General features: G+C 48.5%; 1 protein-coding gene across 3 annotated transcripts in view; it reads left to right on the forward strand.

Moving 5' to 3' along the window:
- Positions 1-17973, forward strand: part of USP3 (ubiquitin specific peptidase 3) — a 58842-nt gene that overhangs the window by 29275 nt on the left and 11594 nt on the right. The window contains exons 1-3 of one of the 3 annotated variants that reach the window (XM_065733540.1): positions 303-499; positions 12566-12626; positions 13895-14026. In XM_065733540.1, the coding sequence (XP_065589612.1) occupies positions 409-499; positions 12566-12626; positions 13895-14026 (284 nt within the window). In that variant the 5' untranslated portion in view covers positions 303-408. Of the gene's footprint in view, positions 1-302; positions 500-2767; positions 3115-12565; positions 12627-13894; positions 14027-17973 lie in introns of those variants that run through there. The other 2 variants (XM_065733539.1, XM_065733541.1) reach the window with 2 other exon arrangements.

Consider the following 17973-nt stretch of genomic DNA (forward strand, 5'->3'; position numbering starts at 1 on the left):
TCCTCGGAAACAAAACCACGTTTGTTTTTTCCGTGAGAAGCCTGCGGGCTTCTGCAACGGAAAGAGGCAGCCTCGGAGAGAGCAACACGTCGCCCATGCAACTCTCGGCCTTTTTGAGGATCCGTTCCTTCGCAGCCCCGTGCGTCCACCTTCCCCGCCCCGGATCGTGCGCTTCCACCGGGGCGGAGCGGCCCCGTCCGGCCCCAGGTGCCGCGTGCCGGGGGCGGCTGCTCGGAAAGCCCGGCGGGGGGCGGCCCGGCCCGGCCCCAGGGAGCGGCGGCGCGGACGGGAGGCGGCTGCCCGCAAAGCCCGGCGCGCTGGATCTCGGGCCCGGCCCTAAGATGGCTGTTGTGCGCGGGGCGCCGCCGCCGTAGCGCCGCGAGGAGCCGCCCGCCGCGTCTCGACGCCATGGAGTGCCCGCACCTCGGCTCCAGCGTCTGCATCGCGCCCGACTCGGCCAAGTTCCCGCAGGGCTCGCCGTCCTCCTGGTGCTGCAGCGGTGAGTGCTCCCGCGCGGCCTACGCCGCTCCCGGCCCGAGGCGGCCCGAGCGCGGCGGGGGGCGGTGGCCGAGAGCGTCTCCCGAGCACCGCCGCTCCTTTGTTCCCCGCGCCCCCTCCGCCCGACCGCGGGACCCCTCGGCGGGAGGCGCCGCTCAGGGCCCTCCCCGCGGGAGGTGGGAAGGAGGCGGCGGGCCGGGGGGGAGCGGGGATCCCTTCCACGCGGCCGAGCGCGTCCCGGCGGGCGGGAGTGAGGGCTGAGGGCTCGGCGGCCGCGCTCCCGGGCCGGGCCCGGCTTCGTGCGGGGCGGAGCGCGGCCACGGCCCTCGGCGGACTTCGTGCGTGCGGAGTGCCCGTGCCCCCGCTCGCCCCCTTCCCCCCACCCCCCTTCCCCGGACGCGGACGAATGCGGGACCGCGGCCCTTTTGTTCGCCCCGGGAGCCGCCTCAGCCCTGCGGGGCCCGGCGCGCTGCCCGCGCGGCTCTCGGTCACCCCGGGATCGCTTTTTGTTTTTCGAGTAGATCCGTTTGGAAGGAGTTGAGAGAGCTCAGCTCAAAGCGGAGCGCCGTGGGGCCCCTCCGGCAGCCGCGGGCTGTCCGTGCTGCTGCCCGTGGGCGCCCTTTGTTCGCCGCCTCCGCCGCGCGGTGCTGCCGTCGGAAGGCTTTGCCTTCGAAGTTTCCGCGTCCCAATGTTGGAAATGTCCGTCCAGCCTTCGGACGGACGCAGAGCGTGCGGTGCTGGCTGTGATGTTTGGTACGTTTGTCCAGCCGCCGTGGGGCTGGTTCTGCTCGGTGCTGAAGTGCGGGCAGCCCGCTGCAATCAGCAGCAGCACCGCGTCCGTGGGCACCGCGTGGAAGAGACAGATGGAGGAACACGTCAGCTGTGCTCTAAGGTTGCTCCCGTTTTTAAGGAAAGACACTTGTCCTTCGTCTTTCGAGCAGAGTACCGGTGCTGTAGCGTGGGAAGTGTGCTGCCGGAGCCCTGTCCCGTGGTGGCAGCTTCCTGGAGCCGAGGTGTGGTGCTGCTGCTTCCTGTGGCAGAACCGGCACTGTCACTGCAGCGCTGTGCTTTGCAGTGGAATAATCCCCAGAAATGGTTTGAGGGAAGGAGTGCAGGAAAGCTTATTTTTTATGGCGTTTCTTTGATAAAAAGTTCCTCGCAAGATGCCTAACTCGGTAGTTCCATCTGTTCCCTTCAGGCTGTTGGGTGCTCACAAGGTGTTGTCCAAAAGCACGTGGTGGTAGGGAGCCACCGTGCACAGAGCTTCATGTAGACTAACTAAAAACATATCCTCAGCTATTCATAGAACTTCTCAGCTTCAAAAAGAGGCCGGTTTGCAGGTACAGCTACCCTGCTGGGAAGGCCAGCAGTCAGAAGAGCCGTTTCTCTGTCAGTCAGAGGTGTGCCCAGAACAGCTGTGTACAGGAGGAGGTGGTTGGGTTGCTGGGCGTGCAGAGGTTGGCCACGGTCTGGGGGCACGAGGAGGGAGCTTGGCACACGGAGAGCTGAGCAGATCTGTAATGATGCTGTATCTCCAGGAGTGCCTCCAGTTGCTGTGCTTCTAATGAAATTAGTGAAATTAAGGAGTCACGTAGTGCTTGCATGTAGGTAGAAATGTAGGTAAATCTAAGACATTCTGGTGGGCGAACAGCAGGCTCATGTCAGTTTAATGCAGTTGAAAATATTTTTAGAAATGGATTTTGTGTTCTTATTAATCTGGTAAAGTGCTGTGCATTCCTTCTGAGCGACAGCTACTGCAGTATGTTGTTATGTTTGCTTCCTAGAGGTGTCTAGAGTGCTGCTTCTTGTCTGTGCTTGTCCCAGTGAGATTAATTTTGAGAGCTGTGTGATAGGGGTTTCTGTCAATTCACAGTAAATGCAAGTTTTTACTCACTGCTAACGTCCGATTAAATGAAGTGACATAAATAGATATCTTGTAAAAGTGTAATGCATTTCCCACTGCCTTTGACACAGCTTTCCAAGGTTCTGTGGACTCGATTCTCATTGTCGATGTCGGTTCGGTTGCAGAAAGATGTTTAAGGGTGATTTTGTGCAGTATAATGTGGTATCTGGCACATCCACGTGGTCTCAGAGTGACTCAGGCCTCGCGGCCTGTCCTCTGTGCTGAGTACTGCTGACCTTTCCAGAGGAGTGCAGGCGAAGGTGGCGATGCAGGAAGCACTGTGGCAGCCACGTGGCTGGTGGCTGCTGGTAGCAGGACGTGCCCCATGGCTGGGAGAGTGAGTTCCCAGTTCAGACTGGGCTGTTTTTGTCCCTGTCTGACCATCTGTGATTTGAGGACATGGGTTCGTCACACAGTGAGTGGCAGATGTTTGTGAATCACCTCTTCCTCTCTAAATGCTCGTGATGGCAGCAGTACTTCACAGGGCAATAGGAGTGTGCTTGTGAAGCTCGAGGAGGTGTAGGATGGCACTGTGGGAGGGTGTTGCGTTGGAAGCCAGGATTTGGAAGGCAGCTTTACTGAGGTTAGGGAATTGATCAGCATGTGCACTGGTCTGAATTGCTCGTTTAGCCTAAATCAGTTCCTCGAGAAGCTACCTGGCAGCATTGTTAAGGAGGCTCTGAGAAGCAGTAGCACTGATGGCAGGCGTGCTGGTAAGTATGAATCTTTCTGCCCCAGATCAAAGAGCAGTGGTCTGTGCTCAGTTTGTAGTGTCTCTAGAGCTGCTGTTACCAGTGTGTAGAGTTCTAAGCACCTCTGTGGAGGAAGGCCTGTTTTCCTGAGCATGCTGTCCTGTCAGGGGTGCTCTGCACAGCCATACAGAAAGCAGCATCTGCTCTGGGGAGCTTTAAGGCTGTCAGAAGAGCAGAGTGCCTTTTTGGAGATGCAGAGGCAAGGCTGCTGTTGTTGCTGCTGCTGTAATTGGGCATTTAAGAGGAGACAGAATTCTTACATGGACTAGAGGTGATACAGAATCCGAAAATTGCTTTTAATCAGCGCAGTCACGTGGCACACTGCATGCAGATGTCTGCTCGTTCTGTGCGTCCCCATTTCTGAGTCCTGTGCTGAAGCTGGAGGCAGAGTGCTGTAGAGCATCATGGTTGGTGTGATATGCCACACCTTGAGTGCTGTTGTGCAAATCATGCAGCTGTGAGAAGTACTCTGGAGCAGCTCGGATGTGGTATTGCCCAACAACTTCTCACAGGCTCGTGAAACCACGGGGAGCTGTGCCTCACCTGAGCACCCTTGTGCAAGTCTGAAGGATTTTGCCAACTTTTTTCTGCACGGTTGAGTTGATTGTTCGGTGTAGAATTTAAGTCATTTCTTTAGAAGAATGGTTACAGACAGATGGGACTGTCTGCTGAAACTGAGATCCAGTGAATTGGTTTTACAGGAAAATTGCGCTGTTGGAGTGTGTTTAAAACTTTTTGTTTCAGAATATATCTTTTCATGGTAGTGCAGTTTTGTTAGCTATCGAAGAGCAGTTCTGGCTGCAGAGTGGTATTTCCTGCTGCAGTGAAAGGTCTTTGCCTGACATCTGTTTCTTGCATTCTAATTTTTGTCGGATGAGAGCTGTAATTTCACATTTGGTCAGAACATACGTTGTGGTATTTGCAAATGACACTGGGACTAGAAAAATGACAGAGGAGAGCACATACAAGGAAGCAGATTGGTTATCACAGGCATCTGCATGCTCTATTGCAGTGTTTTTCTGGTTTTAAGGTAATATGCAAAATTTGTTTCTTGAATTACCCGAAATGTCACAGAATGCTTGATTTATGTGAGTGCAGATATTCTGGGCCCACCACTGTTGTGGTCGGTGGATGATGTCCCCAGCTCAGTGAGTTACGCTGCTTGCTTTGTACTGAGGTAGGCAGGAGCGTTCTGCCAGGCTGCTGGACTGCTAGCAGGGCCTTCACCACTGCACCACAAAAACATGGTACAGGCTTCAGCCATTTTGGGTTCCTTTCTCATCCCAGCTCCTTGTACTCTTCTCCACCTCTATGAGTATTTGTCTTTTTCCTTTTTGTTACTCGAGATCCTCATTTCCTCTTCCATTCTTAGCAGAAGATGGGAAGAGAGGACGTGCTGAATGTGGACAGGATGGGTAGAACTTTGTTCCTAAGAGCAGATACTTTCAGTCAGCGGCATGCAGACTCAGGGTCAGCTTGTGGATGTGATGGTCTGTGTATGAATGTGATTTCTCTTCTTTTTCTTCTAAAGCTTTTTAGATTTGCCTTAAATTTTGTTAGACTCAGTCTTTTTTTTCACTAAAACTGTGAACACTTCTTTTTTCCCATTTGAATCTGTTGCTTATGTGTGAGCTAACCAGCCGTAGGACAATAGCTGTTGTAATGTGTGGTAGAACGCAGTGCTTTGGGACAGTTTTTTTAGGAAGATCTGTGTTTATTGAAGTAGTGTTGGAGTCTCAATTTCAGTCTCATAGGATAGTCCTCATTTTCCTCTTCCATACATAAAAGGGGGAGGTGGTGTTTTCTTTCAAATACTTGTCATGTTTAAAAGCACATTTGAGTCAAACAATGATATAAATTGATGATGCCTGATGTTTTCAAGGTTTTCTTTGGAAAAGTTTCTTTTATTCTACTCAACAAAATCACAGGCTGATGGAAGAGACTGCTCCAGAGAAAGGCATTAGTCAAAGATCTCATCCACTTCCCTTGTTTAGAAACTACGTCCAACCTTTGTGAAGGTCTTGATGTTAAATTCTGAAGGACAGGTTTTAGTCCCAAATTAACTCTTCCAAGTGCACCATAATGGTAAGGAGACAGGATGCTCTGAGCTGTTCTGGAAGTGGGGTAGGGAGAGCAGGGCGGGCTGCTCAGGGCCTGGTGTGCAGATTAGTTAGGTCTCACCACAGCTGGTTTATGTGTAATCAGGGTAATAATGTTCACCTGCCTTTCTTAATCCCTTTGAGATCTGCAGATGGTTAAAAAAAAAAAGAAATAAAGCAAAGAGCAAACAGAAAACCCCCAAGCCAGGTCATTATTGTTGCTCCATTTTTCTGATAGTTGGGGTAGGGCTGTGAGGTGCTGAGGCCAACAGGGCAGTGAATTTTCTGTTGTGGTATCTGTGCCTGAGGTTCAGAGTGAAAGTTTCAGATGTTGTCTGGAGGGAGATAAAGCTTTAAGCCATTTCTCACTTGGTTTGTGCTGCTTTTAGTAACCTGTTCCTGCATCATGTTCTGTTTGGTTGGTATGTCCTTTGGGTAGCTGCAAGATGATGGCAATCCACCAAGGTTAGAGAGTGCAGCTGCTTCAGAAATTCACAAAGCTAGCTAAGGCATGATATGTAAGTTGAGATTATCAGAGGAAACAGTTGTTGTGAAGTGAATCTGAATAATATCAGGTAAAATACTGCTTTATGGTATCCTTGTTATGGGGGCCATGTTATTGGGGGCCACTTCTGCTCTCCATTTCCTTGATCATAAGAGGGTTTCTTGAAGCATAGCTGACACAGTAAATGTACTTTGCATTCAGCAACCTCTGCTGGTATGCCAAAGCAGTGCTCTCATTTTTTTTGTTCCTCCTTCTGAATGTTTGTTTGGTTTTGGATCTTAAAAATGTAGCTGTGGTGTTCCTTTGACAGATCTGCTCACCCACTTGAATCCAGTTCTGCTGACCACAGGCAGCCCGCCCAAGTCAGATGGTTCTTCCAAAAGTTGGGCTTTTCCCCCTCAAAGTGTCGCAGCAAACAGCTGTTTCACTTGGGAACAGCTTGGTGCTGGGCCTGGGGGTGGTCCTTATCAGACCCAAGTGGGCAGGTATTGATTTCTTTTAAGGTGACTGTGTACCTCATTTGGCATTCAGTCTGAGTGCAATTGGTCCATGCAGAGTGCAGGTGCATCTTCTCAGAACCGCCGTGGTCTGTCTGGATTTATTTTCCTGCATTCGTTTTTCAGATAATACTTCTGTCCACTGAGCATTTTTCCCTTCTAAGGGGTGGTTAAAAAGTAAGTCTTCTGCGTAGTATGGGGAAAATAGGAATTGAATACGTGTGCTACAAATGAGTAAATTCATGACTAGATGAGCTAAGGAAAGCAGGAGGCCTCCTTTGCCATCTCTCCCCTTTTCCCCCTCCTGCTCCCAGCTTGTTTCTCTTGGCCTGAGATTGATCGCTGTGTGATTCAAGAAGATCCTTTTCCTTAAGGGTTTGAAAACTACATTACACTTCTGGCTTTGCTGTGCTTTTTCTGGCAGCTGTCTGAGAAGGACTGCTAGTGTAATTCATTTCTGTCTTGCTCTAATGTCAAGACTGATTTTTTATTCATTTTTGGCATGTTACTACCGTAATATGGAACAATATCTGTTTTCCCATGAAGGCTAGTGTTTAGTTTTTATATGTTTGAGGGTGTGTATGTATCTGTATTTAAATGTGAATGTTAATTATCACAGTAGCTGATGCATTAAACATTGCTGTGCGTCTGCTTTTGCTTTACAGCCTAAATAATTGAGTGTGATTCGTGGTGCTGAGTGACCTTTTAACTTCGCCATAACGGAGCAAGCACAGCGTGCCCTGTGTCTTGATTCCATATGCAATCTGAAGCTTTTCTCCTTGAGCTTGTTGAACCACTTCCTCGGGAGCTGGTGCATGTTTGCACGGATTGAATGCAGAAAGCTTGTCTTTCCCACCCGTCTGCTTCTCCAGCACTGGGGTACACGCACAGGCAAATGACAAGCACGAGGTTACCACCTTGCAAGATTTTCAACGTGGAATTCTGAAGGCGAAGTGAAAGTGCTGAACTTGCAGGCCCTCGTGGTGCAGGGTAACATAGGCAGGAGGTGAATGAAATGCAGCTGGAGCGATCGCATCGTGCTCTGACAGACGCTGCTCAGTGTTAGAAGCGTTGAACTCTCCTGTGTCCTGTTTGTTCTATGGACAGTGCTTTACCTGTCCGTGTTCTTATGTTCTCATGCACTTGTTCACTATTCCAATTGGGTGTGTTACCATTGTAGCAGAGTGGTTCACGGTAACCAGCTGTGAAATGCCTCCCTTGGGACTGAGCAGTGCTTTTGTTCAGCGATGCTGCGTTTATTGTTATGCATGAGCACTAATAGCAGTCAATTTCATACTCAATCTTTCTGGCTTTGGCTAAACAGCAGTTTCCTGTTTTTTTCCCATTACTTTAAGGAGAGGGCAGCATCTTTTTTATCACCTTCAGAGTCTGTTTGAATTCTTTGACTTTTGGATGAGATTTCAGGTAGGGTGACTTGACACAGTTATGACTTGCACATCTCTTGTAACGTTGGAAGGACAGTTAGCATTTCTGGATTGTTAGCAGTGCTCGCCAGGAAACTCGCTTCCTTGGAAATTGTCTTATTTTGATTTAAATGCAATTAAATGCAAGATTTCCTTGTATTTTCCTCTAGCTCCTGGGTGCCGGCTGGCTTAGAAGCAGCGTCTAAATAATCTAATTAAAAATAATCAGACAGTAGTGCTGCTGTTCTGCTGGGCCTCAGTGTGCTTTTGTGTATCTGAGTGCAGGGCTTGTCCTGTGGTTTTACTAACGTGTGCTTGCTTGTTTCACTGTCATGGAGTCCTCCTGAATGTAAAGAGGCACTGGTGTCAGACAGTAACCCTTACATCTGTGCTCGTACCAACCACCCTGTTAAGTACACATTCCTTTTTGAAGAAGGCCAAGTCAGAAAATGGGGACACAAAATTACTTGGTAATAACCTATGTAGAAATACCCATGATGGGTATTATGCTGCTTGTATATTTTTTGAAGGGTTCTTCAGCTGATATGTGACTTATGTCAGTGCCCAGGAGCTTGGTGATGCACATACCCGGGTCAGCTGTGATCTTGACTGATGCTCTGTGATGTGCAGGGCTTCTGCTTCTTGCCCTGAGAAGCTGTTCTGTTGTGTCTGTGGTGGATAACAGACATCACAGGTCAGAAAGCAAGAGCTCGCGTGGCTCTAACATCGTGTGTTTTAAGTTCCACTCTCAGTTGTAGTGAGTTGTTTCATCTGGAGGATCTGGGTGGTGGGAGGCACGTGTGCTCCTTGCTGCAGAGACTACAGCCTGGCTCAAAGATGTACTTGCTGTGCTGGGGAAGGACTTTCTCTCATGTTCTTTCCTGGGACCGTGGAGTTACTGCTTACTCACAGTGAATGCTGTCTGCAGAGGAGGAATTGGCAGGGTGAACCGGGAGGACCTGGATTTGAGGTGTAATGACTGCAGTCGTTTGCATAATTTTGGTTAAACCTTTGTGCAGCATCCTATTCACACCTCCAGCAGTCACTTCTGAGGATTTTTGAACTGTGAGGTTTTCCCACCTTCAGCAGCTCTTTGGAGGAGGCTCTTTCGGTGTGATTCCCTAGGCCCCACAGGAGCACGGCGTTTCACACCTTTGGGCTTTCCCATTTTGGAATGGGACTGGCACGCTGTGTTCTGCCTGGCTCTTTTTTGGTCTTCTTGGAGCAAGACTGAGTAAGAATTGTAATTAGGGCAGGGAGGGGTTGTCAGGCAGGATGGGTTATAAGAATGGGAGGGGAAAAGCGAGTCTGTGTTTCTGGAATGCTGAAAAGCGTTGTCATGTACATTTTTGGGAGTAGATGCACATGTATGTCTGCCCAGATGCATGCAGCCTGCGTGTGTGTGACCAAGTTCTTGTTTCTGGGACAGGTTGTGTGCTGTGATATCAGCGTGCCAGGGCAGCCACAGCTATGTAAATATTGCTGCTTGTGCAGATACTGGCTGCGGGAACAGCGTCCTTTTCCAGTTCAGCCTTTATCAGTATAGCTGAGTTGTTGTGTCAACAAATGCAGAAGTGGAGAGAGGCCACTGAGACTGAAGCTGTTTCTGTGCAGGCCGTAATGCTGGTGTAATTGAGCACACGGGTATAACAGGAAGATGCTGGTGTCAGTGCCACTGCTTGTGAGAACAAAGTCCAGGCTGTTCTGTAAAGGATGCAGTGCTGGAAATAATTTATCGACCCTACTCTCATTTCCATCTGTGCTCTTGAGGACCAGAATACTGCCCTGACAGTGCTGGTGTTTCATGGCCTTTGCCGTAGCGATGTAATAAGGACAGTACTAAAGCTGGGATGTGAGCACAGTTCTGTAGCCACAGTTGTGTTGGGTCACTTCTGCTCGGGCCGTGGCAGAGCAGTGGTCCGTGCCGTGGGGACACTGCCCTGCAGACACTGCTTCCTGTCGGCCTGCTCCTCCTCCTTCCTTCTTGTTTTGCCAGCTTCTCAATGCTGCAGCATGCTCCTAAGCAGCACTGTTGGCTTCCTGTGTTGTTTGTGCACTTGTGTGTGCAGGCAGCTTTCCTGCGTTGGAAAACTGCAGAGGCTTTGCCAGGAGCCCTCCTGCATCACATGGCTGTGCTCAGAGGCTGTTTTCAGCAGGGAAAAAAAGCTGTCAGGGCTCAGGAGCATGTGGGGCCATGTGAGGGTAGGATGGGTGGGGGCCCGGTGTGAGTGCCAGCCTCCGTAGCTGCATTGCACTCATTCTGCTTGGCATGACTTGGTGGTGGTGTTTGTCAGGGTGCCAAAGGGATGGGGAGGGCAGGGGCAGAGCTCGGGGTGTTTGCAGTTACACGTGGGATGCACGCCTCTGTGTGTAGCAGTGTTTGATTGTTTCCTCTCTTGGGGATGGGTCTGTGCTCTTAATTTACAGAGGGCTTTGTGGGCCGAGGCAGAGGGGTTTTTACATTTCACTTGGGTCACTCTGTATGTATGATGGTGTTTGCGTTTCCTATTACGTGAGGAAGAAGCGTTTCTACCCTGAGTGGCCCAGTGTCAGTGTGCAGTGGCACGCAGCACACTGTTTTGGCCAGCACTGTGGTGTTGCAGGTTCGTTTTGTTTCATCTGTTGATGTGTCACAGCCACGTTTGCCTTTACCACTTGGGCTGCTCTGAAAGCACAGCAGGGCAGCTCAGAACCGTTGCATGTGGCTGCAGGGTTCCTGTTCAGAAGGCAGCTGGTGTGCCTTAGCTCATACGGTGCAACAAACATAGATGGGTTTTTTTATGTAGTTAAGGTGTTTGCTGGGTGAAACTTTATCCCAAAGGGGAAGGTGCCTGTGAAGTGCAGCCCTCCTCCTTGTTTTAATTAGCACTAGAAGTCTGAAGGGTGGTGTTCCAGGGCAGTGGGATGTGGTCTGAATCACGAAGGGGCTTGGTACACTGAAGCCACATGCCTTCATGTCAGCACTATGTTTGAAAGGAATAGCCTGTGCTTTCTTTACAGATAAAGCCTAATTGGGTTATGAGCAGCTCAGGGCAACTGCTGTCCTGCTGTGTGTTCTGTTGTACCTGTCTCAGTGGAGTCCTCACTAATGATTAAGGCTAATTTCAGCCTAACTTACGTTCTTAATGCCAAGCAGTGGACAGCAACTGCTTCAGAGTCTGGAGTGAGGAGTACCTGGGAAGCCAGGCTGGAGGGCAGGTGTCAGAGCCAGCCTCAAAGTGCAGTGTGGTCTCAGAAACCTTCAAAAAGGAGTTACACAACTCGGAGCAGAAATCCCTGCTGAGCAGAGCAGCTGTAGGTCAGAAATGCAATAGTGCTGTTTCATCTTAGTGGGAGTCACTTCCATGTTATGTGAGTTCTCTGTGGGAGGAGATGTTTGTGCAGAAGATAAACTACACAGTTCTAATGTGATGCAATTGGAGCAAAGTTCCTCCTGAAAGCTGAAGCAAACAAATGAACCATTTTTCCCCCTATTCTCTGATGTAAAAGGGTGGAAAACAGTCATGTTTGGCAGTGTGCAGTTTGTGGTCTTGTTTGCAGGCCTCATGTGGAGCGTGCACTCTGGTGTGAGCACTGCAGGAGGAGTCTTTTCAGTGTAGGTCAGCACTCCCCAGACACACAGTACGTGAATGTGATACTGCAGTTGTCTGGTATGTAGAGGAAATGAACAGTCTGCATCCTGGTTCTTGGGCTTACAGGTTGAGAGCCTGTCCCACCCACAGGTGATGACATAATGGCAGCAGGGATGGTAGTTAAGATGGGGGAGATCTCTGCTGGAATTTTCCTCTTGGGAGGGCTGCTTCATGCTTCTGGCAAGGAGAACATAGGGTGATGGAAGTGGGCTTTTGGATTGGCTTGTTTTTCATGCAGCGCTTAAGCAACTATTTGATACTATATCTTTGTTTAAGTGCTTTTGTCTTTGTTTCCTTCTGGTTAATGTTTGACCTTGCAGTTTCTGTAATTCAGGGAAGTGAAGTAGTGTGGAGTCAGACCAGTGATCTGTTTTGCCAGTTTTGATCTGGTGATGGCCATGAACATCTTCCATTTGCTTCTCTTGTTTGCCAGTGTAGATGTTGGGTTTTCCAGATCATCTTTTTGGCCCATTTTGGCAAACTTCTTCCTCTTCCACCTGAAGAGTAGGGCAGAACTGCTCTGCCTGGCTCTCTGCCATCCACTGAAAGACTGCCATCACCTGCTGCTTTTTCCCTGGATCTTTTGTTCAAAAACTGTTTAATTTCAAAGTGAATTTCACTTTTTCAGACATATAAGACTTAGCTGAAAGCTTAGAGATCAGTAAGGTGATTTCCTGGTGTCTTATTTGCAAAGCACAGCACTGTATTACTTTTTAACCACTCAGCTGTGTGTGTGTGACTGGAGGGGCAGAGTCCTCATGGACATTACCAGCATCAGCATACGAATGGTTATTGCACACACGTTGTTCATCTTCACGTGTGATGTCGTTACTGTGTGTGCTTCCCAGCACATCGCTGGGCTCATGTGTGGGAATGGCTTCTTGTGTAACAGGCTCTGTGAAACAGAAGTGAGGAACTCTGCTTCTATTTCTCTGCTGAGTGAGCTGCCCTGTTGCCTGAAGACATTTCTTTTCATTTGTATTCCCAGTGTTTTTATGACTTGTGTTTCTGATACTTTGAAGCGCAGCGCAGAAGTGAAGTAGGCCTCATGGAGATGGAATGCAAACAAAGCCCTGAAACCCTGTGGGGCTGCAGTGGGCCAGAGAGAAGGCCAGGGGCCTCAGCAGCACGGCAGTCAGAGTGCTGGTGGTGGTGTGGGTTGGTGAGCAGGCTGCTGCTCCGTGTACCTGCTCTGTCCAGGTGGGCTGTGCATGTGTAATAGCAGAACCTTGATGCTTTTTTCTGTTTTTTGTAGTGTGCCGCTCAAATAAGAGCCCGTGGGTCTGTCTGACGTGCTCGAGTGTCCACTGTGGAAGGTGAGTATCAGGTGTTGGTGTGAAAGCTGTTCCCGGCCTGCTGGACTGAGGCACTTTGTTCCAGAGACTCCCCAAGGCCTTGTTGTTCCCTGAAGAAGCCTTCATGGCTTTATCTAATGCTGTATGCTTACACCACGCACGCTTCCCTGCTACCTTCCAAGAGTGGAGAACATACCCAACGCGATTACTGTCCAAAAGGGACATGAGTGATGGATGTGATTGCTCGGCTTGGTCCCTGGCTGTATGGTTGGCAACCTGCATGCAGCCAGGCACAGGGACTCGGGTGCCTGGGGGTCCCTGCCAACCCAAGCTGTTACTCCACGACAGGGCCTGGGGAGCAGCTAATGCTGTGGGCTGTTGTCAGGTTCTGTTCAAGAACCTGTATAAATGTTATTGATGAGCAAACTATTTTGGCTGTAGGCAGTGCTGCCATTTAGAGTCTGATCTGAGGATGTTTTCATCTGTGCTTCTGTGTGTGCTTTTGTTCTGGGACATTAGCAGGAGTGTTGCACCTGAGTGTAAGAACAAGTCCAGACTGGAAAAACCTTCACGTGGAGGAGCAGTGCAGCACTCCCAGCAGTTGGTGTTGGTCAGAGAGAAGGGGGGGGGGAGGGTGTGGAAGTCACCTCTGCTCTGGCCATGCACTTCTGAGGGTTAATGGTTTGTCAGCTGATGTTTAGGACTCTTGCATTTGCAGTGCCATTTCTTTATTAACTGAAGATGCTTGACTTTCTAGAGATACATCTCAAATGTTGAATGTGAGAATGCTCACTGTGCCAACAAAAGAGCTGTGGAATTTTATGACTCTTTTCTCACCTACGTGACCCACACTGCTAAAGTAACCACAGAGAATGAGTGCTGGGTGGGAAAACAAAGGAGACCTCTAAGAAAAATAAATGGGAAGATAATTTGTAGAACTGACCACACTGCAAGTGTGGAAAACAGGAACTGGTGTTTTTTTTGGCCGTGGAGGTGCACAGGCCTGGTGAGGGCCCACGTGCTGCCCTGGGTACAGAGGTGCCAGTGTGTGGCTGCTGTGGTGGAAGAACTGATTTGGGCAGAGTGGGAGAATAAACAGGTAAAAACTCAAGTGAACAGATGCTTTTGTGTAGGTGAATTGCCTGTTTTAATGCTCGCATGGTACTGCCTGCATGTTAGGTTACTGATGTGCTGGTTGATTTTGTTGCTTTCTTTCCCCTTTTTTTTGTTGAATGTTGGTTAAATAATTGTTTATGAAGCCTTACTTTTTTTTCCCCCATGTATTTTAGATATGTGAATGGCCATGCAAAAAAGCATTACGAAGATGCACAGATTCCTATGACCAATCATAAGAAAACAGAGAAACAAGAGAAAGTTCAGCATACAGTGTGTATGGATTGCAGTAGTTACAGTACATACTGGTAAGCATTTCATGGCTGTAATTTGACAACTTGTTACATACTGGAAGGTGTAAACCTTAGACTCTTGTGAAGCACTACATTATATACATCGTTATAATACTTGATCTTTTGATTTCCAGACCTGACTGCTTTAAAACAGTTATGAAATAAGTCTGCTTTTGCACATGTTGTGTAGCATTGATGGTGGCAGCTCCTGTGTTTCAGTGACTTGTTCAAACTTTTTGATGTAAATATAACTTAGGTAGCTTATAGTTGCTTTGGTTTGCTTTGGGGTTTGTTTAGAACCTGCCTTTTTGTTGCCAGGCTGCTGTTCAGTTTCATTACTCCTTTCATCCAATGGATGAGCCTTTCGTGGATCCTTTATTTGTAAGAATACAAGAAAGTAAAGTAATAAGCCATAGATCCTGCCTGAGAGATGTGAATGTGAGATGAATAAATGCATGATTGTTTCTAGTATGCTTTATTGTTTTTCCCTTTGTTCTGGAAGAAAGGCAGATGGTGAGTTGGTACAAGCTGTGTGAGCTTGGGAGAGTGATGGATCCTGTTTGGGGCAGCATCAAGTTCCTGACAAGACTAAATCATGGAAGTGGTTCTTGTAACAGGAGCACAGCCTGGGCTGCTGTGTGCTGTCAGCTTCTCAGAGGAAGAAAAGAGCCCTGCTTAAGGTTCAAACAGTTACCCTTGTAGTACCAGATCCTCTGTCATGTGCAGTGGGAAGGCTGGAAGTCAGCTGATAGCAGTGCTCTTGTGCTCTCACCATCTCCCATCCCTGCACTTCTGAGCAAAAGCGTTGTCAGCTGCTTCTCCTTTGCCTGTTAGCATGGTAGTTTTCCACCTATGTCAGTAATGTCAGTGCTTGTGGGGTGTGGCAGTGCGGATCTTAGGGAGGTCAGTGTTACGTGTTGTAAAATTACACACAGCTCCACAGACAGGTACTGCTTGGTTCAGAAAATCTTTGTGTACTTCACGGGGGAAAGGCTGTTAGCTGAAGTTTGCATGTCCCTTTTATGAAGAACACTTCTGTGACAAATGATTTTATTCCTCACAAGTAAAACCACAGTTAAAATGTTCCACCTGAAGAATTTCTGCTTGGAGCAATCCAGAAATCACTCGTGTGCTGTGTGTGGCAGCAGCAGCAGCTGTACAGTTGTTAAACTTGGAGGTGGATTAGGAGTATCCTTATGATGTAGGGGGATTTTGCTTTTTCCTACACTGTGTGTCAGTGACCACCAGTTTTGCCCATTCCTATGTGAAAACAGATGCATTTTTTCCAAGTAGCAACATGCACATGTATTACCAGCATTGGAGCAGCTGTGGGAAGCTAATCCCAGTTTTCCAATTAATGCTGTTAACAACTGAATTCGGACTTGTGATCTGTCTTTCAGTCACATGGAAAGTAATAACATATGCAGGAATTTTAGTGGGATGTTTGAAACCTTGATTACATCTCCACTGAGTCCGCTGGCAAACAGTGCATGCCTGGTCTGCCAAAGCTCACCAGCGTGGTGTACACAGCACGGCTCCCTGCTGACCTCATCTCTGACCTCATGGCACTGCAAAAATGCTGTTCAGAGTGAGGGCAGTGATGTGTTACTGGTGCAGAATGTGTTGGTGAGCAGGGGTGGGTGCCCTCTTTGGAAGCTCACCGGTGTTTCACAGCATTTTTGTGGGAGAATGCAGGAGGAGCAGTTGAGCATGTGGTGAGTCCTCTGCTGTAATCAGAGCAGAGGGCTGAGTCACCAGTGGCTGGGCTGGGACTAATTGCAGAGAGCTTTGCCATGGGGAGTTGCTCTTGCATATAGTTCACTGGCAGATTACAAATCTGCTGTGCCAGTGTGAAGCTGAGCGAGTTTCAGAAGCAGCATATCTTTGCTTTCATTTGAATATTTTGGGTTTTTATCCACTTGGGAGTCAGAAAAGAATAGCAGCATTTGGTATTGGACCCCTTTGTGTGTGTATATGTATACATATATCTGTGTGTGTTTGTCTACCTATATTTCCCCCAGCAGAAATGAGCTTAGATATAAGAAGGTGCAGCAGGAAAGGTTCAGACCACTGCGTGCCCCTGTGTTTCAGGCAGCTCTGTAAGGGCTGCTGCCAACCAGTGCTTGCCTGCTGAAGTGAAGGGCCAGGTGAACTCCAGCCATAACCAGCTACTGGAGATGGAGGTTTCAAATGCCATCCTCCCCTGTGTAGATGTGTAGCCATGAGATATTGGGGTGTTTATGCCATTGTATTGCTTCCGTGGGAACTTTCATTTAGCACCAGTGTTCTGTGCAAAGCAGTATGGGCAACCTCAGGAGTTTGGAAGTCAAGAGAACACAACCCTGAGACTTAATTGAATTTTACTCCTACAAAGATGACAGAGAGGCTTTTCCATAGGGCTTTGATTTATTAGTTGCAGAGTTTTGTTGGTGCCGCAGAGCGGTGTGGAGAACTCTTGTTCTGTTTCCACGTTGTTCTGTTTCTACTCCTGGACTAAGATCCAGGAGTAACAGCCGCCGTGTTCAGTGTTGGGAAATGTGAGAGTTGTATTAAGCTTCTGTTTGCAGATGAAAGAGCCCCCGAAGAAACTTGACATCCTGAGTGCTGCTCTTGCTGCCTCCTTGCCGTGGGAAGGGCGTTTACTTCCCCAGCTGTGATCCCTTGATGAGTTCAGTGTTTGAGTCTGTTGGCAGTACTCTTGTGCTACATCACAGATTTACACAGCAAGGAATGTTGTAAATTCCAGTTGTGCCTGATAGTCAAGACAGCTTCATTAGTTTACATGGATCTGCTCCATGGGGGGAGTAACCTGAGATGATGAGAATGTGTTTCACAGCAGAGTCAGTCCTGTGCCAAACAGGAGAGGAGCAGCAGGAGCTGTGCTAATACAGAGAAGCAGAGCAGAGTGCCACAGGGTGCCAGCACCCGGGGCTGGGCCACCTTTGTGCAAGGTGGGGTTGGACACTGCAGTGGTCTGCTCTTTTTTCCATGCACACTGCTCTCAAGTGAGCTGGTGCACGTGCTGTGAAGTCTTTTCTTGCCTTCGTGTTTCTTGTGCCTTAATATGGGTTGTCTTGCTGGAGAGCTGCTTGTTGGCTAGCCCTGTGGGATGCTGAGAAATGCCACCTGCAGTTTCTGGGCTGGTTCCATTCTGCTTCAGCATTTGTTCCTTGGTTTTGCCTTCCCCCTTTCTTGAACAGCCCTTGTATGTATCCGTGCTCTTGCCTTCAGTTAGAAGAGCTAACTGTGGGTAAGGGAGCCCATGGTGCCCATGGAAATGTGAAATCTTTGTAGAGCATCTCCAGCTTGCTGATTTCTGTTGCCTTTGCTGAAGCAGTGTTTATGTGGTAACCATTAGTACCTTTAGCGCTGCTGTGGTATTTCAGTGTGTGTATAAGTTTCTTTGCTGGCTGTGTGCAGACAGCAGGCCTGGAGCTGCTGACATCCTGTTGTTGCAGAACTGGTGTTGTAATGCTGGGCTGTGTGCTTCTCAAGTAAGCAGCATCAACAGCTCGAGTTCCTCAGAGCATCTCCACTGCAGGGAAGAAGCTGTCGATTTGTTTTGGTTTTTTTTTCCACTTTTATTTTATGTATCAGTTGGGATCCTCAGTACAGCAGTGACAAAAAAGCATTTTTGTTCAACTTGAACAGCGTCCTAAGATAATTGACAGACAGTGCTTCTGTTTTCTGATGAAGAAGTAAACTAGCAGAAAAAGGCACATAATGAAATGGTGCCTGGGCCATCTAGTGCTGTAAGGCACTTAGAGGGAACCGAGCTCAGTTTGTAGCTGTTGTCCTCTTCTTTTAATTTTCAGCTGAGTCACTGCAGTGCTTCCAGCATGATGGCCCTGGGATACCTCACTGAAATCAAATTAATGTTGATTTGTTATTTACTTAAAGCTTGTATGTATAAGTATGTTTTTTTTCCTATGTATATTCTTAATTCTGGTAAAATCTTCTTG

The sequence above is a fragment of the Cyrtonyx montezumae genome, unplaced genomic scaffold, assembly GCF_038088225.1.
Source record: "Cyrtonyx montezumae isolate F1298 unplaced genomic scaffold, pur_monq_1.0 scaffold_17, whole genome shotgun sequence".
NCBI lineage: Eukaryota > Metazoa > Chordata > Aves > Galliformes > Odontophoridae > Cyrtonyx > Cyrtonyx montezumae.